Source organism: Lygodium microphyllum, chromosome 1 (genome assembly GCF_053477565.2).
Source record: "Lygodium microphyllum isolate KBCC chromosome 1, Lygodium_microphyllum_v1.1.10, whole genome shotgun sequence".
Classification (NCBI taxonomy): domain Eukaryota; kingdom Viridiplantae; phylum Streptophyta; class Polypodiopsida; order Schizaeales; family Lygodiaceae; genus Lygodium; species Lygodium microphyllum.
Window position 1 is genome coordinate 154,995,445 of NC_141135.1, and position 24,123 is coordinate 155,019,567.

General features: G+C 39.3%; 1 protein-coding gene across 1 annotated transcript in view; it reads left to right on the plus strand.

Moving 5' to 3' along the window:
• Positions 1-23,837, plus strand: part of LOC148041857 (uncharacterized) — a 184,734-nt gene extending 160,897 nt beyond the window's left edge. Inside the window, exons 15-16 of the mRNA XM_087688807.1 lie at positions 12,067-12,272; positions 23,379-23,837. Coding sequence (XP_087544933.1) covers positions 12,067-12,268 — 202 coding nt within the window. The 3' untranslated portion in view covers positions 12,269-12,272; positions 23,379-23,837. The remainder of the gene's footprint in view (positions 1-12,066; positions 12,273-23,378) is intronic.
• The last annotated feature ends 286 nt before the right edge of the window (positions 23,838-24,123 follow it).

The following is a 24,123-nucleotide window of genomic DNA, read 5'->3' on the forward strand; positions in this document are numbered from 1 at the left end:
TCATCTAATGCTATGACTAACTAAATGAAAAGTAAATAGTAAGCAATACATAGCTCATGAGTACAAAATGATGTCAAAAGCTAGATACAATGTGAAATTGCTCAAGAGGTACTCTTATCCCAAGATATCTCTCATGGGTCTGTGTAGCATAGAGAAGCTGAAGCGGCGAGGTAGGGTCCCTCGATGTGGCAATGTAGTATCCTCTGTATCTGCAAATGGTGTCTCCTATGGGGGTGTGGGCTAGCTGGGCATGGGTGATAGGCTTTGCTCTCTTTGTGTCTCTGTCTAGTGTGATCCCCCATGGTGGGGCCACCGACCGGTGTGATGGGGGTTCCATGGTGTAGGAAGAAGTTGATGTTCTATAGAACTTCATGACTATGCACTAGTGTTTGGTTTAGTGTCTCTGCTCCTGTGTTTTATTGGATGCTTTTGATGGCGGCATAGGTCTAGTAAGAAGAGCGTGAGACATCTTTGATTCAAGAAATCCCTCTCTGAACAGGCAATGGAAATGCCCTTTGATCTCATAGTATATTGGGCATTTGCTTTAGTAGTGCTCCTCTATCTCTGGCTCGAGTTGACAAAGTTGGAAAATCCTATCCTTCGCGGGAAGTGAGTTTGTGTCATATCTACTTGTCTTGATCCGAAGGTGGTGTGAGGATATATGGAGCTGTCCGATGGTATATCATACACCATGAGACAGGTGTGCATCCATGTGTCTCGGGCGGAGAACAAAGCTATCACGGGATGTGCCGAAGATGCTTGTTGTAGAAAGCCATCTTCGTCCCAAGATCCTTACTAGGTGTCACTCATGTTTTGGCTATGTAGTTGAATAATGTCCATCCCGATGATGCGGCTCAACTCCTCTCGGCTAAGCTCCAAGTGAAGGGAATCCAAGCTATATTGTAGTGGTGGGAGGTGGTCCATGCATAATCCATGTAGCCATAATTATGCCTCTCTTTGAACATACTAGTACTCATTATTCCCCTATAATGCTAGCTCTCTAGGCAATTCTAGTATGAGCCTATTAGCAAGGTCTAGAGTCTATGCAAGAAAGTCATTGTTTGGAAGAGGGCCTCTGCCACTATGGGTGGTGCTCCCATCTTTGCTCTAATAATCTCATGTGGTAGCAAGGGCTTACTCCGAATCATCCTTGAAATCATCAGTACTAGGGGTCTCTCCATCTGCTCCCATCCCCCATATGTCTCCTCCCCCTTGGGTAGTGGTTGATCCTGTGTGGCTGTTGTGTGACAGAGGCTTTATCCCCATATGGGGGGCCCATACAGAAGTGCTCCTATGACCAGATTGTCAAAGATCTAGAGCTTCGTCCAAGGCTCCTAAAACTATATGCATACACAATGGCTCTCCGTTGACCCTAGAGCTACATAGCCTTGTGTCAATCTACCATGTGTTGGTCTCCTCAAAGTAAATCTAGGCCTTGAAAATGTAATCCCCAATTAAACATATATTTGGACCACCCCCATTATCTCCTCTCTGTATGTGAAATGGGGGTATTCATCGCCAAATCCACTAGGAGGAACCATAACCTTGGTTTTCCCAAGGTTCACTCTGAGATCCCTGCCCTGATAGAAGGCCTATAGTGCATCTAGGTGGTGCTGCAATTCCTCTAGTGTGCTAAAGATGAGGATTATGTCATCGGCATACAATAATATGGGTATCAATGCTTCCCCAGGCCAACTCTCTCCTCTCTAAGTCCATCAATATAGTCTGATATCTCATCAATATAAAGGACGAATAGGGTAGGTGAGAGTGGGCATCCATATTTCACTCCAATGGTGTTGGTGATCTCCTCCAAAAGCTCTCTTGGTGCTCATACCCATCTTGTAACAGACACGTATAGTGCTATTAGCCCCCATCTCATCTCTATTGGGACCTCCAACTCCAATCTAGATAGCAATGCCCTCTTCTTCTGCCACACTAGGTGGCAAAAGATCGAGCATGCCTGACTACGTGTGTAGGTCCCTTGTGCTTTGGTTTGCTAGAGATGAAGATGTGTTTCCTTTCACTCCTTGTCATATCAGCTATTATGTGCAACATTCTTGCTTGGAGGGGTTGAATGGGCACGTGTGTGGGGAAAATACATGGCAGCTAAGGCATGAAGTGCTCCAACAAGCTATGCTGTAAAATTTTTCAGGGCTATGTGGGGATCCATCTCCTGCAAGCTCCAATAGAGATTATTCGAGTAAGCACCTGCTGTGAATTTGGTGAAGTGGTATCTTGGGGATCTCGGGTGGCTGCTCACTAGAGGGATCACATCATATCTGTAGTAGGTGATGAACTGTAGATAGGTGTGGACAGCTTCCATTACTAGTGGACAAGGGGATACGCTAAAGGACTGCATGTCGAGGATGAGGGACAAGGGCCCTAGGCGATAGTTCACTGTATTCACTCCTATTCTCTGTGTAGGTCCTCTGGATGTACGTCTAGATGCATGCTTATGTGGAAAGCATGTGAGATCATCGGATCCAAGCCATTAAGGATGGTTAATCCATGTGTGTCTCCGAAATCTAAGAGATGGTCACCATAATCTGTGCCGTAAGCTGTCTTGTAATGTTCGACTGAGCCCCATCTCCTTTGGTGCTCTCTCTTTGTACATCTAGTCCTCACTCTCGAAGAACGAAACGTCTGTGTGGTGTGAGCATTGAAGTCCCTAGGTAGCAGGACATCTCTAATGCTTAAATAATGCATAATGGTAGATATGGGGACTCTCCCCCTTGCGGTGCATATGGAGAATTTTCTAGAGAAAAATAGCACACTGCCATGTATATATCACAAGGGCGATCTATATGTATCTGGATCCACATGAAGCGAGCCTCCTCATCTCTGTGCATGACCTGTACCATATGCTATAGCTCCTTCCTAGATAACACAGCTACTCCTCTGCACCCTCTTGTCCCCCCTCATGATCGAGCTCTAGGGAAGCATGTTGTCTCCCATCTATAGCTTCTAACCTCTAGTAACTACGTGCCCGGACTCTGGTGTGTCTCTGTATACAAGACGATGTCCTTGTCAATGAAGGTCTCCTGAAATAGCCCTCCATCTATCCTCATGGCTCCATTATAGTTCCACACTGTGAAATTCAGATGTGTCCCATAGGCCATGTCGTGTCATTGGTGCTGGTCTATGATAATGATGTGTCCATCTTTGTATATTGCCACTTTGTGGGCCTCCATAATCAGCGGCATGCACTGCGTGCAGTGGACTACTTGGGTGGGTGTAAGATCATCCTCAAGGTATACTCTTTTCTCCTTTGAGAGCCTTCATTTTGGAGAGGAAGGCTCGTTGTGACTGCAGATCAGCAAATTTGATGATAAGGGGCCAGGCCTTGTCTAGATCCTTCCCTATGTGCCATGCATTTTCCACAATGGAGGGGTCCTCCACTCCCGTTTTTCTGCATATGCTCTTGGCATTTTCTAGGGGGCTATCTCCCTCTTTCCACCCAACCACCTAGCTGTGCAAGGCTTTAATTTTCCTTCTCTTCTCCTCTTGAAGTGCTGCATTTCCAAAATCTTATTTCTTTATTAGTGTCTTCTTTACCACTTCAATCCATTTGGAGTTTTCAACCACTTCCTCTTGTGCTTGTCTCAGTATGGTTGCCTATAGTGAGCATAGCTTGTGAGCCACTACCTGACCTGTCTGTACCATTAAGTCTCCTGTCTTGCCTGAACTAGTTGCCTAGAGGCCTCGAAGGCCCTCCCAAGTAGTCTATCCGGATGCATGTCACGTACTTTGTGTATGAAGCTGATGGTCTGAAAAAGGGCCTCCATCATCATCGGGGGTGCAACGAACTGAGCTCTAATAATCTCATGTGGTACAAATGGTTTGTTGCGGATTATCCATGAGAACACAATGATTTGTGATCTCTTTATCTATGTCCATAGGTATGTAGCCATGGCCCAAGCCAAGGGTCCAAATAGGTACACCATACATCATGGTTGGTATGACTAATGTGTCAAATAGCTATCTCCATTTGTGAGGCTCTTAAAAGTGTACCTAGTGGCACTCTCTCTATCATGGCCGATCAGAAATGTTGCATATCCTCGCGTGAGTCACAATCTCTGGCTGCTGAGCTGTACAACAGCAAATCACCGTACGGGCCTTGCTTTGAGCCACCCTAAACACCTGCTCTAGACTTGCTCCTGCCTTAAGTCCTACCTTGTGTGCTACATGTGCTCCTCTCTGGGTGTGGATGCATATTGTCTTGTGCTACATGTAGTCAGACGACCAACAAAAAGTGAGACAAAAAGAGAAGCTCTAGTCTTCAGGTGGGCTGACTATGATGAAAATGGTGGGCTTGATACTACATTCATTGATCAAATGGTGGCAACCCTTGGCCCAAACTCTGTGGTTGATGACGAAGAGGAAATGGTTCCTTGTACAGACAAGATGGTTCCCTGTTCTGATAACCAACTAACTAGCAAGCATCCCAAGTATGCTTTCCAAGAAGCTATGGGCTGAATGGAGGCCCCTACTTTGGTGCATACTCCCGTCCGCTCTTATGCACAAGCAACTTCCACTTTTGACGAATCCCAAGCATTGGATTGGAACACTTGGCTAAATTTGCGAATACTTTGCTAGGGGATTATGTTTATCAAAATCTTTCATGCACTTTTGACAAGATTGAGGACCATTCTCACTAATGGATGGAGTGATCACAAGAAATGGGGCATCATCAACATACTCATTTCGTGTCCACTTGACAATTACTTTTTGCAAGCTGTAGATACTGGTAAGAGGGGGAGAAAAACAACATGCACATTTATCTACCACCAAATTCAGTAAGTTATCATTGAGGTATACATTTGTCATTGTCTTTTTAACTTTTTTTTCTTCATAATTTTTAGTTTTGTATTATACTTTAATGATCACGATTCATGAATCCTTAGCCCTCTTTCTCTCTCTATCTCTCTCTCTCCTCCGCAAGCCTTTCATTCTCTTTAAAGTTGATTCTCGAATCTTTCAAGGCTCAAGCTTCAACTCTCTCTTTCTCTCTCTAAGCATTGTAATTTGTGATTATAGGTAAGCCCCTCAAATGTGGGGAAAGTTGTCACCGACAATGCATCCAATTGTCGGCACATGGGCCATTTACTTGAGGCTGAGTTTCCTATGATTATGTGGACTTCATGTGCAAGTCATTTTTTGGACTTGCTCATGGAGGATATGAGGGAGCTCAAGTGGGTGAAGAGGGTGGTCCACAAAGCTACATCAATTGTCATCTTCTTCACTGTAAAGATAAAGATGCTTACAATGTATCTTGACTTGAGTTGAAGAAACCTTTTTCAACTCGGTTTTCTTGTGGTTGTTGCTAGAGCACCTTTATGAGGTGCAGTTTGACAGTGGTGTCTACTCTATGGCATGAGTGCAATGAGCATGAGATATAGGACCCCAAAGCCATGCAGCATTTGTGCCTCAATCAACAGTTTTGGCAAAAAGTTTGTGCTTAATATTGTCGTGTCTTGCTTTTATAGGATATTGCATATGATTGATTGCAAGGGGTCCACCATGGGCCTTCTCGTTTACTTCTTTAGAGCGGCATTGGTAGGGGAGGGGCTTGCACAATGACCATAGAGACACAGAGTATACATGTTCTATATATAACAAAGAGAAAATGGATATGGATGTATAAGTCTCTCCATGTTTTTGTAGCATTGGTACATCCGGCCTACAAGTTGTCGGTGTTCATGGATGATAGAGAGCTCTATTCGGACCAACTTATACATTTGACTCATGCGATCCCCATGGATGACACAATGCAATGCTAGAGGAGCTAGGATGCTTCATGGATTAGAGAGAGCATGTGGCATTTACTTCTCCTACTTGTTGCGAGAGAGAGTCACTTGTGAAGCCTCTCTTTGGTGGCAAAATTTTGGATACACAGTGGAGACTCTTCAGCCCTTAGCCCTGAGAGTCCTTATTTAGGATTACTCTTTGGATATATGTGAGAGAAACACGAGTACGTATTCTTTCATTCATAAAAAGGTTCGCAATGGTCTTAGTATATGACAGTTAGAATAGCAAGTCTATTGCCGCACTAACTTACGCATGATGAGGGCCATTATGAGCATAGATAGTCCAAAGTAGGTAAAGTCTTAACTATAATTTAAATCGTGATTTATAAATTCAAAATGAAAGTCAAGTTTTAATTTGTTGTTTTGAACTTTTACTTTACAATTTAGTATTTACAATCGTATGTGCATTGTGTAGGTGAATGTTGATATATTCAAGTTGAGGGGTGATACTCTTTTGGGTGTACATTAAGAGGTTAACGTGGAGGAGAATATGATCTTTGCGGAGCTCTACAAAGAGCTTATAGCAGTAGACACTTGTGATACTCGCAATTAATATGCTCATGGGCAAGGAGTTTGAGTTGGTGGTAGTAGAGGCATGGTCATTCGGCACCTTTTGACATTAAGGAGGGGACAATCATTGCCTAGGGAGGCATCATTTGATAATAATGGTAACCTCATTAATGGGGATGAGTATGAGTGTGTCACCATCCGATGCCAAGGAGTCATCTTTAAACTCTCTTGAGGAGTGCTCAAATGGTTTTGATGATAACGATGACGATGATGACGGTGCCTCATTATAGGCCTCTCTCTTCTTTTTATCATTGCATACACTATGTATCACGAGGACATGAAATTTTGAGATGCTCTGATCTTGCTAATAATATTTTATTAATATATTAATCAAATGAGCAAGGCTATTTAGCACGTGATACACATGGCAGTTATTTCATGGAAACAGGCCAAGGACCTCGAGGATGCAGTGGGTGTCAAAGTCAAAAGTTGTGATAAGTTATGCCAGTTGGGCTTGGGGAGTCATTTGGTGTTAGTTTTGACCCTAGGATTGTTGTTTGGCCAACAAATATCAATGGTGACCCTAGGAACTAGCATTAATTAATTAATTAATTAATGCCAGTCTAAGGGTCAATAGAGATTGGGAACCACTCCAGGTTGCAAATGGCCTAGCCAATTTAATTATGGATGGACACATTTAATCTTGGGCAAGGTTAGAATAGCTGAAATTAATTTTCAAGTTTATGTCATTGTAAAAATTGATTAAATGGTTAGGTAATGCTGAAAAATAGGTTTAAAAGGCTACCACTTGGGCAAAAACGCCCATACAAACTGAGAAAACGTTTTTGGGGCTGGGACTTGGCCATTCGGTTAGTTTACAGCTTCGGGGAGAGAGAGAGAGAGGGAGTAGTTGGTCCACTTTTTGATAAGAGAACATCAATTTGCTACAGAAGACAACCGTCTAGGGGCCTTTGCAAGCAGGGAACAGCAAGGAGACAGCTTCCAGGGGCTGTCAATAGCATTGTTGATCAAGTGATAGCATTGTTGGGGTCTAGTTAGACCAAGTCCTGGGTCAAAATCAAGGGGCAAATTACCCAATTTATTTACTGATTGTTGGATCAACAAGGGGCTTTTGGATCAGCCAAGGAGATCATGGACGCATGTTTTGGGGCCAACATGATGTCTATTGTCCAAAATTATTAAGGTAAATTGTGCATTATTGGTTATGCTTGCTGTAATTAGTGTTTCATCAAGTTATTTACCACCCTATCTAAGGAGGAAGGTTGGTTTCACTATGGACCATGAATATACTAGCTATATTTCATGTTGCACATGCGATCACGAGGGCCTAGCATATACCAATTTTGGCTTTTAACCTCATATATTCATCTTATTCTGTAACGGCATTGCCATTTTCACTTTAAACATGTATTCTATCTTCTTCTTTTTAAAAAGCAAGTTTCCTTTTGTACTAATATCATATTGTAACTTACAAAATCTTAAGGTACCATTTAGTATTGTATTTTATCATATTCTACCATACTATATATTTCATACTTGACAAGTATGATGCAGACATGTAGATGAGGAGCCGAAGGATGGTAAAACTCCTCGGTAGAGGGCTATGGATAAGGCTAAACAACCCATGCACTCATATGATGAGTTAGCACCTGCTTGGACAGAAATTTGTTAGAAAAGAGCAAAATGGTTGAGGCTCAAATCAGCACTCCAGACCTCAAGAGACCTTGTGCACATATGTGCGAAGGAAGTATGTATCTCTTCTTGACAATGTCCCCTCCCACCCTCCCTACCCTCCAAGCAGACCGGGAACTACTATTGTGGACCCGCTAGCATGTCTTGCATTTGATCGTAAAGGTAAGGTGATCACCACATGGAATTATAGATACCCTCATTCAGCCCCGACAAATGGATCTAACCCTTTCTCTTCAAAGTCTACTCATCTGGGGTAGAATGCTTTTCCAATTTTGGCAGATTTTATGGATGGTGGGCTTCTTTAGGCTTTGCCCAAGAAAGCTCAAGCGAGGCATGAGCAACCTCATCCTTGATTTTTCTGGTTTCCAATATGTGGATTGCTGCTTGAAATGTTCACTGGATTTATTCCCACAATAAGCAACATGACGTGGCGTATTTTGCATCAGAAAAGTTGGGATGTGTTGTGCGTTGTGTGTTGTGTGTTGTTGAGCACAAAATTCATGCTGATACTAATTGTATCTTTGATTGTCATGGCTTCCAGTCTTTTTTATGACAATACCAAGGAAATCCACCTGAGTGTTTTTATGGTAGTGAATGAGAAATTCTAGCTAGTGCTTATTAAGAATGATATCCATGGACGCTTTGTAGTGGTTGATTTTGACCTTGTGGAACTGCCTTCATAATTCTCTGTTTCTGGGTAGACCAGGTTTGCTTATGGGTGATTTTAATGTGTGTTCATCCTTTCCAGTCTACTCCGAAGAACTCACTGATGGATACCGCGGAAAGCCAAACTTGGAATGCTTTTGAGATGGATCTTCTCAAATAGGATCTTTGGTTGTGGTTTTCCCTATCAACTTTGGGGTTTATATTTCACTCAGCTCAATATCTGGCCATGTGGTCTCGACTAGAGTGTATCTATGCTATGCATGAGGATTTATTTTTGCCAGAAATTTTGGAAGTGCAAGTGTTGTAGCAATATGCCTCATCAAATCATTTTTCTTTGTAGCTGGATATGATAAGTAGTGTGTGGATGCTTTTACGGGTCTCTTGGGCAGGCTGCCCTTGCGATTTAACTCTTCTTTTCTAAGTTATGCTGTCTTCAAGGGATACATGAGCTAGCTACTTGAAAGGTTTGTGTGTGATTTTCCACTATAAGGCTCGGTCTCGTTTGACAAACCGGTCCTTAATGTGCAAATGGTGTAAAGCCAAATATGGAATTTACCATGCTTCACTTACCAGGTAACGCTTGTATACTACACAAGACATCCTAGCTTTGGTTTGTATACTGTTGATTGATTCTCCACATGATGATTTTTTGGTCTCCTTGTCAACAAATCTGGTTGAACTTATTCAATGTTTTCTCTCCAACCTCTCCACTGCCCTCACACCCCTTCAAGAGGACATTGTGGTTCGTGGTTCATGGCTGTCTTCATCATCTTCCTTGTGCTATGGCACCCTTATTCCCTTGTATCACATTCACTCCATGATTCAGAACTTCATCATTCCATTCATCAGAGTTTCTTTTTTTATCTCTTCTCTTCTCCATGTTTGCGGAGTTCACTCCGTTTTCCTCCCCATAAACCCTACTATCTTGCTGGTACATCATCTTTTGACATGGTATCAAAGTTGGATCTGCTCAAACATCCGCAAAGATCCTCCACTCCAGTGATGGCAAAGACCGGTAGCAGGTTCGGCATCCACTTCTCTTCTTGTTCTGCTACATCAAAATCTCATTTCTGTGGTCTTATCAACAAGCTTAGCTCCAAGACGGTCTTCTAGACAATTCTTGTTAGACTTCTAAATTTTTCTGAGCCCTACATGTATCCCCTGCAATGGAAAATATGGTAAGGTTGCAAAATGTTGATGGTCACATGGTCATGGATCCCCAATCTATTGTATATGTGTGTAGGGATTGCTTTTCAAATCTTTTGGGTTTGTGGTGGTAGACATGTTTTTCTCAAGTTGTTCATGTCCGTGCAAACTTTTCTACTTTGGTCGAATATCAAGTTCCTTGGGATATGCAAGACACCTTGGAGGCTGATAGCTATGAGGATGATGAAGTTACGGAAATTTTGTTGCATTTTCATAAAGATAAAAGCCCTAGTTGGGATGGTATTACCAATGAATTTTTTGCAACCTATGCCTCTCTTTTGGCAAAACCATTGGCAGCCATGTGTTAATAGGTTCGCATTTTCGATAGTGTGCCCTTATTGTGAAAAGAAGGGGTGATTAAATTGGTCCCTAAAGCTTCCTCCCCTTTGAAACTGGCACACTAAAGACTAGTTTCATCAATATGGTTTCATTAAGGGATGGAATGTCATGCATAATATTTTGAATGTTCAGATGGGGATTGATTATGGCAAAGCCTCTAGCCAAGAGGTTGTTATGATCTAGCGAAATATTGATATGGCTTTTGATCATATTAATTGACCTTTCTATGGCAATTGATATCTACCATGGGTTTGATCCTCACATGACTTCTCTTATTCATACCACCGACCGGGATGTTGCAGTATATATTGTGCTTAATGGGGGACACAAATAAGATTGTCTTGTCTTGTCCTCTTCATCAAGGATGTTCTCCGAGTCCTTGTCTGTTTGGATTGGTCACTAATTCAACATTGTAATCAACAATGTTGCATAAGTCCAACAAGTGTGCATTGCAAAGACACAAAATATGCATTAAACTTTAAAGTCTAAAGATCCAAGTTACAAGAACCCCAATTTCCAAGTCAATACTCTAAAGTTCCAAAAGGCTAGCTACTAAGGCTTAAGCGCTCTGATTCATGGAAGATGGATCCACTGTGCCTGAATGCTCATCCTGCTGAACAACATCCTCGCCATCACCATCACCATCACCATCATCATCGTCGTCATCTTTTTCCCAATGTATAAAAGAATCAGCCTTTGCAAGTGATGTACAAGCTAGCAAGCGAAGATTGAGGCTCACATAAACTAGGTCATTCGTCTTCATTGTACCACGACGCTCCTCATTTCAAGTGAGGTCAATTATATGCAGGTTTGATGATTGTTGCAATTTGCGAACCACTACGTGATTATCTTCGCAATTATCTTGGAGTTGCAATAATATCCATATACATAACATGTTGTTTCATATCTAATTTATCTATTTATATTCGTTTGAAATTAAAAAAATTTAAAAATTATAACTTGATTGAAATCATTTAAAGCTTTCTAAACCTAAATACTTACAGAAGAAACACAACCCTCAATTTGTAAAACACACATACATTGAGAGAGATATTAATAATTTAGTCTATATGCGAGTCCACCCACATGGTATGGGGCTTTAGCACCAGGGAGTGATTGAAAGGGGGAGATGTGTGTGCATGACCTAGTGAATTTCATTGTATGGAAGTTTGGCTAATGATGGGGACATTGTTGGTTTGACTCTTCTTGGTGGCACTCAACTTTTGGGTCAATGTTTGGGGGATGATTCCTTTATGTCTCTTAAGGTTGACCAAACCATTGTGAATCAGGCAATGACTATTTGGAGTTTGTTTGGCTTAGCTTCTAGGCTTCATATTAATACTCAGGAATCTACATGTATTTCTTGAATAGAGATTGATTAGCAAGTTCTGGGTATGCAGGGAGCCATTGTTTCTAAAGGAAAAATTACTTGGCACTCGTGTTTGTGAAACCAGATGATTTTCAGAAGAGGTCGGCTAATCAGATCTACCATAAGATGGTGGAGGATAAGAGATAGGCCACATAGAAAGCCAATAAAGTATGGCATGTTGTATCAACGTCGTTTTAAACTTCAGAGTGTTTTAGTTACAATGCATTTCGGAGAGAGAGATCCCACAAAATCTAGCATCCTCGTAGATGTCCAAATTCAGTCCGACCATCATGTACTTTCACGCTAGGAGAAACAATGCAAGCTGCGATGAGACAATTCGGCGCAAGTCGTACAAGTGGCATGATTAATGGAAGTGGTAGCATGTATGTGCCTGTGTGTGTCGTGTGTACGTGAGTGGTGTAAACGAGCTTCTGTTTGTTATGGTTTTGGCTGCAGGGAAGCAATCCAAGGGAAAGAAAAGGTGCATCGCTCGCTTCAAAAGTTAAGGCAAGACTTGCGTCGATTATTACAAGCACAGGGAAACGTGGAGAGCCTTCAAAAGATCTTGATGGAGAAAGATCAAAGTCATGGAAGCGTCGTGTCGAGAAAGCTCAGCAGCATCTACGATTGTGTGGGTTCTCCAATACAGCGACTGTGAATCGGTACACTCCTCTCCCGTTTTGCTTAATTCCAGGATTGGAAATTGTGGATGGCTGCTTTTTTCTTTCTTTGAGGGAGGCTTGAAAGTTTGAGAGGGTGTGCTCTCACGCACCCATATACTGGCACTTTTTTCTTTCTTTGAGGGAGGCTTGAAAGTTTGTGGATGGTTGCATTTATTGCCGGGGACTCGAATTTAATGGCAGGAATTAGTGTTATTGTAAGTTTCTAATATTTCTCTCTCATAATGCTGGCACTATTTTACAAGAAGACTTGGATTTTATTTTAGCTCTTCCACAAACTCGTATACTCTGCGTTGTGAATTATGTGTGAAGTAAAAGGTTGTAGAGGACACTCAAACGCGTCTCAATGTAGAGAGTTTACATATTAAACATGAAGCTCAGGTGTTGAATGGACATTGAAGCTCCAAATTTTAAATTAGTGTCCATGACAAATGCATGATTTATTATTAAAAACAATGTATACAGTTTATCTATAATTTCCATGGGTCAATCTTGATAGTTCATCATAAACATGTAATTAGTCATAAGGTAGAAGATGAGCTCATAGGGATTGTCTAACAATCTATTTTTGATAAGCTAATGAAATGCATGCTTTGAAGCAATAGTGCACCACCTCCACCCTCATCCATCCCCAAGCCAACAAATCTATGGGGTTAATCAGACCATCCAATCTCCTCATTGGATCATCCTAGTCTCTCCCAGGATAACAATCTTATACAAGATAACTCTCAACTTGTGCATAGTCAAGCTACGTAAATTAAGGATGAGAGTAGGCTACAAAGTAAGAGAGAGAGAGAGAGAGAGAGAGAGAGAGACAGAGACAGAGACAGAGAGGCTTTTGTGTGGCATCAAGATGTATGGTGGTTTTTCAATCTCCATCATCATTAGCTAATCATTAGATTGCATAATCCAGTACCAATTTCTTAGCATAGATTTCATAGCTATTATTACTTTGAGAAGCATAATGACTCACCTCAACAACTTTTGATGGTGGTTGATTAAGATATTATAGTAGCTAATGTTAGAGCGTTTCTTTCTAACCTAGAGCATTTCTTTCTAAGTGCTTGCAAAGTCTTGTTTTGTCCATTTTGCCCTTGAAACTTTTGGTTAAGAGCCTTTATTTACAAAAAGGAAATTTTGTTAGGAGGCCCTTAGGACAAATTCCACTGATGCACAATAAAAGAATTGCCATGTAAGAGACTATTAGAAACAAATAATTAAAAAAAAAATCAAGTAAAAATATGTTATAAGACCTAAGAAAAAGAGTCAATCGTGAGAATTATAATGCCAAACCATATAGTGTGGCTCAAATTAAAAAAATGCCAAAACCACATATCTTGAGAAAAGAATCTCTCCTATTCATGGTCACTAATTAACCAATATAATCTCTAATCTCCTTTAGAGAGTATGGAAAATCTTTGTCTAAATCTTGGAGAGAGTCTTTGCAATGGATATCTCCAAGGATCTATGGTATGGCTACATATAGCTATCCAAATATACCACATAACGATTTAAGTTATGAGCTCCCACATGTGGCATTATCGTTGAGTATACATTGACTTTCAAAATTCAGACATGGTAATCCTACTCTATAACTAACCTAAAATGAGATTAGCACGACTTTCATATGTATCCTTGTTGTACATCCTTACTATATCATAGCAATATTCAACAAAATTTTAGAGAGCACAAAAGAGACTAAGGAAATTGAAATGAAGAAGGTTAGGGATGACATAGAAGAGTGTAGAAGAGAGAGAAAAGAGAAGAGAGAAATGCTAAAAAGACATGAAAGAGGTAAGATAAGCCATGAAAGTTGAGAGAAGAAGGTGAGACAGAGAGACTGTAATCTTATATTAATGAATGATGAAAAATTACAAGTCTCAATACCCTATATATCTATGCAAGTGTAACATGGTAGTATTAATATGACTCACTAATATAATATATAATGCATTTTCCCAATTTCTTACATTCAATCACTATCCTAAGATTTTTGCCCACAAAAACAAATTGAAAAGTTGTTGGTTGAGAATAAGGACATAATTGAATACTAATTTGTTTAATAGCCATACAAATGATGAAAATGGATGAGAAATTTGAAGTCTTTAACTAAGATAAAGATATAAGTAGAAGCGTCTGCAATGGACATCATGATGTCTTCCAAAAACAAGTTCAGCCATTAAATTTTCATGAAAACGTCCTTATTGTGAGTAGATAGCTTGTTGTATTAATAGACCCTATTGGGGACAGAAATTTGCATAACTCTTTAAAGACTAGTCTAAACAGGGTGTGCCACACATCAATATGAAGCTTGCAAATAGTAATTTGGCCTTATGTAATTGACACTTCATCAAAAATAATATAGAATAAAATATGTTTTAAAACAAGCTACTATTTGGGGGCTGTCTGTAACAAATCTGGTCCAACTAGAGCTATGTGTCAGTCATTAAAGCATCCCAAAGATAGAAAAACTCATCAAGATAAATCCAAGTCTTCAAGACGCTTCTTCGATTAGTAATTCTCTCCATTAAGTACTCAGCCCAACAAGTACTCAGTGATGGACTTGGAGGAGCAAAGCTTCTTCTCACGTTGTCCTGTGATCTCCTTAGGGATATATTGTATGAGACCTTCATCAATAGGACGCAGATCTTCCACTAGACAAACTTGGGTGCCATAGAATGGTTTGGACGTGAAACACATTGTGAATCTTAGTAGAAGAGGGTAGTTTCACTCTATATGTCAAGTTCCCTATGCACTTTAGACATATGTACACTGAATAAAATCTGTGAGCCTTATTACTAAACCCATCTTTCAAAGTGGAGTAGCAAGCCTTGGGTACTTTTAGCAAAACTAACTCTCCTTCCTAGAACTGCATAGGATGTCTCTTCTCATTAACATACATCTTCATTTGCTCTTGAGCTTTTCTAAGATTTACTTTACACTGTTGAAGAAGGATCTGCATTCTCTTTAACTCCTCTTTTCCATAAGGGTTAATCTTCTCACTGAAAAGAACCATGGAAAGGGGCACTTTATAGCTATACAAGGCTTCAAAGAGAGAAACTCCAATATTGGCATGGGTAGAATTATTATAAGCAAACTCAACCAAGTATAACCAAGAGTTCCACACATGCTAGACATCATGATAGAAATGTCTAAGATAGATCTCTAGCCACTTGTTGACCCTTTCTTTTTTGCCATCAAAGTGTGGATGATAGGCTATAGAGGGAGTCGATTTAGTATCACCCATGGAGAAAAATACATACATTAGAGATATGTACATTTGTTTTGGTGGCCAGGATACTAGAGTTGTGGGCTATATAAACTTTGCTTATGTAGGGCATATAAATAGTAGAAATTCCATCTCTGGCATGTGTTTATCTTTACTGAAAGTGTTGTTTCTTGGATATTTAGGGTGCAAAAATGCACCACCTTGTCTACTACCAAGGTTGAGTACATTATAGCCATTGAGGCTTGCAAGGAGGCCGTATGGTTAGGCTATCTAGTTGCAAACCTTGGTATGACTATGACTCCTACATTACATTTGGACTCTATGAGTGCTATATTTAGTTGGCATGTAATTTGATTTTTTATACAAAGACCAAGCATATTGAGGTCCCTTATCACTCTATAAGAGATCTCTGGTTAAGGGCAAGCAGATAAATCTTTGACTAAGGAGAATCGTGCAGATCTGCTCATTAAAAGTCTCCTAGTGTAACATTATGCCTTCCTTAGAAAGATAATGGATGCATGATGAGATGACATCTATTCCTCATCTAGTTATACTCTATGTATACATTATATTTTCTCACTTTTTTCTTGTTTTCTCGAATCTCTCAAGCACCTTTATCTTTAAGTGTAAAGTTGTTGGGGGTTAAAGGCTACATGTGCATAGCCACTTACATTTACTTATACTTACTATCCATATAGTTTTACAGTACAGGGGGCAATCTCTTGTCAGTCTCTTTATTCTTTATTATTTCTACGATAATAAAATTAGGGAAGAGTCACACATTGTGACTATTGGACTTCTCACATACCATCTTGCTCTCTCTTGCTTAAACCTCCATAGTTCTTGCATCCTCTTGCTTCCGCTTGTGCTCTCACCTCTTGCTCCACCTTTCATATCTCTCAACTTTTTCAATACTTCTCCCAAGCTCTTTCTCACTTTATTCTAAGTTCCAGAGACTACTTTAGTAAGAATTATATCCAGAGTCTACTGTAGACTATCACATGTGAGTTCTAATTTCTATAAGGCTTATCAGTTCTCCCTAATGTCTTATTCAAAAAAAGCTGTCTTAGCTGCCTCCGACTCTAATTGTATTCTTTGTTTGGGATTAAAATCCATCAATGTCTAATCATCTACATTTACTTGTACTTCGTGCCTCTCAAACTTGCACACTATAAGTGGTGACCGCCCATCACTATCACTTTATTCTCTATTCTTTCCTACGACAATAGAATAAGGAAAGACAAGTCACACAATGTGATTATTGGAGTTCCCACATACCATCTTGTTCTCTCTTACTTTAATCTCCATAACTCTTACATCCTCATGCTTTTGCTTGTGCTCTCATCTCTTACTCCACTTTTCAACTAGTATCAAAGCAGGTATTTAAGGAGCTTCATGAATGTTCACTTTAGCCTAGAAAGAGAGTTTCAACCAAGCTTCCATGGTAGCTCCACTTCAATTTTTTTGAGGTTTGCATCCACTCCCTTCCTTCTGGGTTGTTTCCTGGCATTTGGAGTATCTTTTCCCATTGCCAAGTGACCTAGGAGGTCAACCATAATAGGGCAACCCCCTATGATTAGCCTTGCAATTTGAAACCCATTTTTAGGAGCTACTCTTGCCTTGCATTCATCAGCCATTACTCCCCGATGGTTCTTGCTTGTTACTTAGGATTTGGGGATTCTTCCTAGCTTCTCTAATCACCATCTTGGTCATATGTCCCTTAAAGGAATGAAAATCCTTTCTCATTTGCAATTCTTAATGCCTCTTGACTACTCATGTTTTGATTCATGTGATCATTATTTATATGGCATGCAAACTCATAACTCGCATAAAATGATTGGTTCTATACACTGAGTGGCCATTGTCTCTACTTATTTAGATGTTTATAGTCCCATATCTAGTCAATCATCGAGTGCTATAAAATATTTTGTTACGCTCATTGATGATTATTCCCATAAGATTTAGGCATATCCCACAAAGCAAGAGTCAAATGTTCTACCTACATTTCACCATGTTCTTAATATGATTAAAAGCTAGTCTAGGCATAGGCTGAAATGCCTATGATATGCTAATAGGGATGAATATGTCTCTAAGGCATTTCAGTAGTTTAATGATTAGAGGGATATTAAGCTTTAGTTGACCGCTCCCACCCCATAATGGTGTTGCAGAGCACATGGATAGGACTATTCAAGAAAAAGCCATGCAGGCTCAAAAGGTTATTTGTAGCCCATATTGTATTCCATGAGAAAAAGATACATATGAAACTAGAGTAGGTAGTTGAGATAGGTAGGGTAACCTTTTAGGAGGAGCCTCGCATTATAGTATAGCAATCTTAGTAAGATAGCATGGATTAGTTACTATTGATATAGTAGAGGATCCCCTTTTGTGTAGGACCATGATGCTAGATAGAGAGGACAAATTCTAGCGACGCCCTCGATTTTCAATAGGCTATGCATAGAGATGATAGTAACTCTTATGGGGGAGAGGGCCATACAATCTAAGTTTGACTCACTACAAAAAAATTGTACATGAAAATTAGTTTCCTTTCCATATGGTAAATATTCATTGCCATGCAAGTTGGTGTATAAGTGGAAGAGCACCCTAGTTGCCCTAAGCCAGCATACAAGGCATGCTTGGTTACTATGGGTTTTAAATAGGAAAAGGGAGTTGACTTTGATTAGATATTCTCCTTGTGGTCAAGATGGCTACCCTTTGCTTAGTATTGGCCTTGGTTGCGCAAATGGATCAAGAGTTACACCAGATGGATGTTAAGATGACTTCCTTACATGGAAACTTGCATAAGGATATCCATATGTAATAGCCTAAAGGCTTTGAACAAAGGGGCATGGAACACCTAGTGTATAAGTTTATGGAAGAGTCTTTCTGGACTTAAGTAGCAACCTAGGGAATGGTATCATAAGTTTGATGCCTTTATGCATTCACAAGGTCATTCTCAATTGTGAAGTGGATCCATATCTTTATAGGATAAAGCTCGCAATGGTAGCCTTATCATTCAAGTGCTATATATTGATGACATGGTGATTGGTGGGAATGCTCATAATGAGCTCAATGCTTTGAAAGATTGAGCTTAAGAAGGGATTTGAGAGGAAAGACATGGGATATGCATCTCACCAATATAATTTTTTAAGCAAAATTTTACTTTTTAGGCTAATATAAGTTCCTAGATAAATCAGGTGAAATGTAGGGTCATTTTTAAGCCCTCAAAAATTGTATTGATTGCCTTATATTAAAAATTTTGGCATAGAAATTGAGTTTTGATCACCTAAATTGACTTTTTCTATAGAGGAAATGTATGGATATCCAATAGACATCCACACAAAAGTATATAGCAACATGTGATGAGATACCTCTCAAGTTGAGGATCTTGCTACCAAATAATCTTCAATGATCAAAGAAAGGTCTTCAGAAAAAAAAAAATTGCCTCTCACATACTTGGTATGTGCATGATGTGCAATCACTCTAAGAGATTCCTCTTCTTGTCATAAAAAGAGTGCATTCATAAAGTCCTCGAGCGATTGCATATGCAAGATAGTAAGTCTATTGGTTGCCCATTATCTTCTCATGTGAAGGTCAGTTAGGTAGATTATCCACAATCAAATGATAAGAAGTCCAAGATAGCTAAGGTTCCATATACATTTCAATGGGCAACTTGATATGTATGTCATGATAGACACTAGACTTGACATAGCATTTGTAGTGGGAGTTAGTGGCTTGTTATATTGTGACACTTCACAAGCGACATTGGGAGATAGTAAAGGGTATCATGAGATATCTTAGGAGGATTGTAGAAATGTGCATTTGATATGGTGGCCAAGATATTGGAGTCATGGGCTATACAAACTTTGATTATGCAGGACATACAAGTAGTAGGAAGTCCATCTCCAACTATGTGTTCGGCTTTGCTCGAGGTGTTATTTCTTAAATGTCCAGGGTAGCAAAACCCGATAGGTAGGACGTTCTCCAAACCGTATCACCCTAAAGTCCAGATAGTATTCCACGCTCGCCACTGTAACGTGGACCTTAGTAATGCAACCTTCTGGTTGTCTTAGACTATCATCAGCCATCCTAAGAAGTGTGGGGCCATCTTTTTGGATCTCTAGACCTAACCTCTCCATCAAGTATGAGCTTATGGTATTGACGGAGGATCAAGTGTCCACGATAGCATGCTCCACTAATATTCCATCCACATATGCTGGAACCCTAGGGCAATGCTTTTCAGCATGATTGAACCAATCTTCCCCCACTCTAGCTATGCCCAAAGGTTCTACTATATACCCTATACGCAGGATTTTCTTGAATTCCTTGCATACTCCTAGAGAAAGTTTAATCAATTGCAAGAGATTCACGTCTGGTTTGACTTCGCAAAGAGAACTTGCTAGATCAAAGTTGTGGTAATTAGCCAAAGTTCTCTTCTCGTGCCAAACCATTCTCTCCTTTGGTCTTTACATCGGCTTTGGTGCCTCTTTTTGAGCCTTTACCTTCTTTCTTGGCAATCCTTTATCCTCCTCGGGGATCGACTTTACTACCAACAGGTCCTTACAAAATACTTTAATCACCTTTTAAGCATCTGTTAGGTTTTAAATAGTTACTTCATTTAGAAATCAATCTCGTACTATAGTAAAAATATCTAGATTATAAGCGGTGATCTCTTGAAAAAAAAAAACAGCTCAATTTATCACACTGGCCAACTATAATGTCATAAAATGGCATGCTATAAGAAAAATAATGTTAGTTATAATAGAAAGAAGGCCTATTTTAAACCCCGACAAGGTTGTTTGTTTGTAGGTCTTGGTATGATTGTGACTCTTACATTTTATTTGGACTGTATAAGTGCCATTTACTTGTTATGTAATATGATCTTTCATGAGATGACCAAGTACATTAAGATTTGTTACCACTTTATAAGAGAGGTGATTGAGGGCAACTAGATGGATTTTTATACATTCACAAGTTCATTCCCATAATGATGTGGATCCCTATCTTTATAGGACAAAGGCTCACGATGATAGCCTTATCATTATGATGCTATATATTTATGGCATGGTGATTTCTAGGAATGCTCATAATGAGCTCGATGCTTTGAAGACTTAGCATAAGAAGAGCTTTGAGATGAAAGACATGGGATATGCATCTCACCAATATTTTTGTTTTAGGAGATTTTTTACTTTTTAGGCTAATATAGGTTCCTAGACAAATCAAGTGAAACATAGGGCCATTTTTAAGTCCCCCAAAAATCTTAATGCTTGTTTAATATTTAAAAAATTTGCCTAAAAATTGAGTTTTGATCACCTAAATGGCTTTTTATATAGAGAAAATATATGGATATCCATAGACATTCGCATAAAACTATATAGGAACATTTGATGAAATACCTCTCAAGTTGAGAATCTTGCTACCAAATAATGGTCAATTCTCAAAGAGAGGTCTTTGAAAAAAAATCATTATCTATCACATACTTGGTATGTGCATGATACGCAATCACTCTAAGAGACTCCTCTACTTATCATAGAAGAAGTGCATTCATAAAGTCCTTGAGCGATTGTATATGCAAGGTAGTAAGTCTATTGGTTGCCCATTATCTTCTCATGTTAAGGTCAGTTAGGTAGATTATCCCCAATTAGATGATAAGAATGCCAAGATGGCTAAGGTTCCATATACATTTGTGGTGGGAAGCAAGCTTGATGTATGTCATGATAGCCACTAGACCTGACAAAGCATTTATAGTGGGAGTTTGTGACTCGTTATATTGTGACACTTGGCAAGCGACATTGGGAGATAGTAAAGGGTATCATGAGATATCTTAAGAGCATTGAAAAATGTGCATTTGATATGGTGGCCAAGATACTAGAGTCATGGGCTATACAAACTTTGATTATGCAGTAGGACATACAAGTAGTTGGAAGTCCATCTCTAACTATGTGTTCGCCTTTGCTTGAGGTACTATTTCTTGGATGTCTAGGGTGCTAAAATGTATAGCCTTGTCTACTACCAAGGCTAAGTGCATTATAGCCATTGAGGCTTGCAAGGAGACCCTATGGTTAGCATTATTGAAAAAGAAATATGGTTATTGATGATAAAGTTGGTTTTTTGTTTTTTAAACTTTACAAAATACTTTAACCACCTTTTAAGCATCCGTTAGTTTTAATGTAGTTGCTTAATTTAGAAATCAATACCATATTATAGTAAAAATATATAGATTATAAGCAGTGGTCTCTTGAAAAAAACCAGCTTAGTTTACTATATTGGCAAACTATAATGCCTTAAAATGGCATGCTATAAGAAAAACAATGTTAGTTATAATGGAAGCAATGCTTATTTTAAACCAAGCAAAGGTAGTATGTTTGTAGACCTTGGTATGACAATAACTCTTACATTGTATTTGGACTCTAGGTGTGCCATTTAGTTGGCACATAATCTGATCTTTACATGAGAAGACCAAGTATATTAAGATTCGTTACCACTTTATAAGAGAGGTGATTGAGGGAAACTAGATAGAGCTTATCAAATCTTGACTAAAAAGATTCATGTGGATTTGCTCATTAAAAGTTTTCCAATGGATCACTATGCCTTCCTTAGGAAAATATTGGGCGCGTGATGAGATGATCTCTATTCCTCATCATGTTTTACTTCTATTATACATTGCGCTTTGTCATTTTTTTCTTGTTTTCTCCAACCTCACGCACATTTTCCTTTAAGTGGAAGGTTGTTGGGGGTTAAAGACCACGTGTGCATAGCCACCTTCATTCTTAGTTCTAGAGACTAACTCAGTAAGACTTGTATTCATAGTCTGTTGTGGACCATCACATGCCATTTTTAATCTCTCTTAGACTTCTGATTCTCCCTAATGTCATTTCTATGTAGATATGGCTTATCCTTCTCCTACTCTAATTGTATTCTTTGTTGGGGTTTAAAGACCACATATGCCAAGCTATCTATATTTACTTGTACTACCTACTCTGAATACATATACACTACAAGTGGCAACTGCCCATCATTGTCACTTTACTCTCTATTCTTTCTATGACAATAGAATAAGGAAAGGCAAGTCACACATTGTCACTTTACTCTCTATTCTTTCTATGACAATAGAATAAGGAAAGGCAAGTCACACATTGTGATTGTTGGATTTTCTACATACCATATTGCTCTCTCTTTCTTTAATCCCCATAGCTCTTTGCATCTCCTTGCTTCTGATTATACTCTCATATCCTACTCCACCTATCAACTAGTACCAAAGTAGGCATTTGAGAAGCTTCACTAATGTTCACTTTAGCCTCAAAAGAGAGCTCCAACTTAGCTTCCATGGCAACTCCACTTTAGTCCATTCGAGGTATATGGCCACTCCCCTTCCTTCTAGGTTGTTTCTCAACATTCAGAATATCTTTTCCCATTGCCAAGTGACCCAAGAGGTCAACCACAATAGAACAACCCCCGTAACTTTAGCCTTGAAATTTACAACACCTTTTTAGGGGCTACTTTTACCTTGCATTCATTAGCCATTGCTCCCCAATGGCTCACTTGTTGCTTCACATTTGGGGATTCTTCATGTCTTATACTAAGTTCCGTTTGTGAGATTTTGGATTAGCCATTGCTCTATAGTTTAAGACAGGTATGTTGTTCACTATTTGGACAGTAAGTATTTGCTTAGTTTATGCTGTACTAATACCTATGGGAAAATGTTGCAATGTTTGGATGATGTATTGACACTTGAGAAAGGCTTTTGGATTAACTAGAGCTTATTTAGCTCAATTCCTAAAGGGTTCTTTGTTGTAATACCCTATGGGCTAGCAAGCATTCACTCTTATGAAGCTTATTTATTGCCTACAAATGCTTTGCAGATACCCGAATATGCTTACATTGAGATATTTGGTTTTGAGCTTGGAGGTTGCATATTTGTAATGGCTTCTTGTGTTGAAGCTTTATTGGTTATGGGCTTGAAGGCTTATTGCAAGTACATGCTCATGAATGTGTTACTTCATGTCATTGGGGGTACCTGGATGCTATGAGGTATATGTATTGAGCTTTGCCTTGCTCTTAGACATTCTAGTTTTCTTCCATGGGAGAACTCTCATATTTTCTTTTATAGAGCTTGGACTTTGAGTAAGTAGGAGATTATTACTTGCCTAGTATATTGCTCAGTTCATTATGGTCTACTGTTGACGGTTGAAATGATTTGATTTTTTAGCTAAATTTTGTTATTTTTTAGGATTGAATGATTGATTTTTGATGGATTTTGTATGATGATTAGTTGTTTTGGAAGTGTTTGGGAGTGTTTTGGATAAGATTGATTAGATTTGAGAAGCTCTTGATGTTTTATAGTGGAGATATGATGTTCTCGTATATTCTATTAGTGTCTTGATAGTGTCTATTTGGGTCTATTGAGCTTCGTTTTTGCTCTATTTTCCTTTTGTATGAGAGATTGGAATAGTGATTGATGGATTTTGAGAGTGTTTGGAAGTTTATTGATTAAATTATTGATAGTTTTGAATGATTTAAGTTGAGCTAAAGACTTTCTAATGACTGTTTGTTAACCCTCTCTTGAGCTTCTATAAAGCCTATGTTCTGTTTTGTATGCCTTTGTTA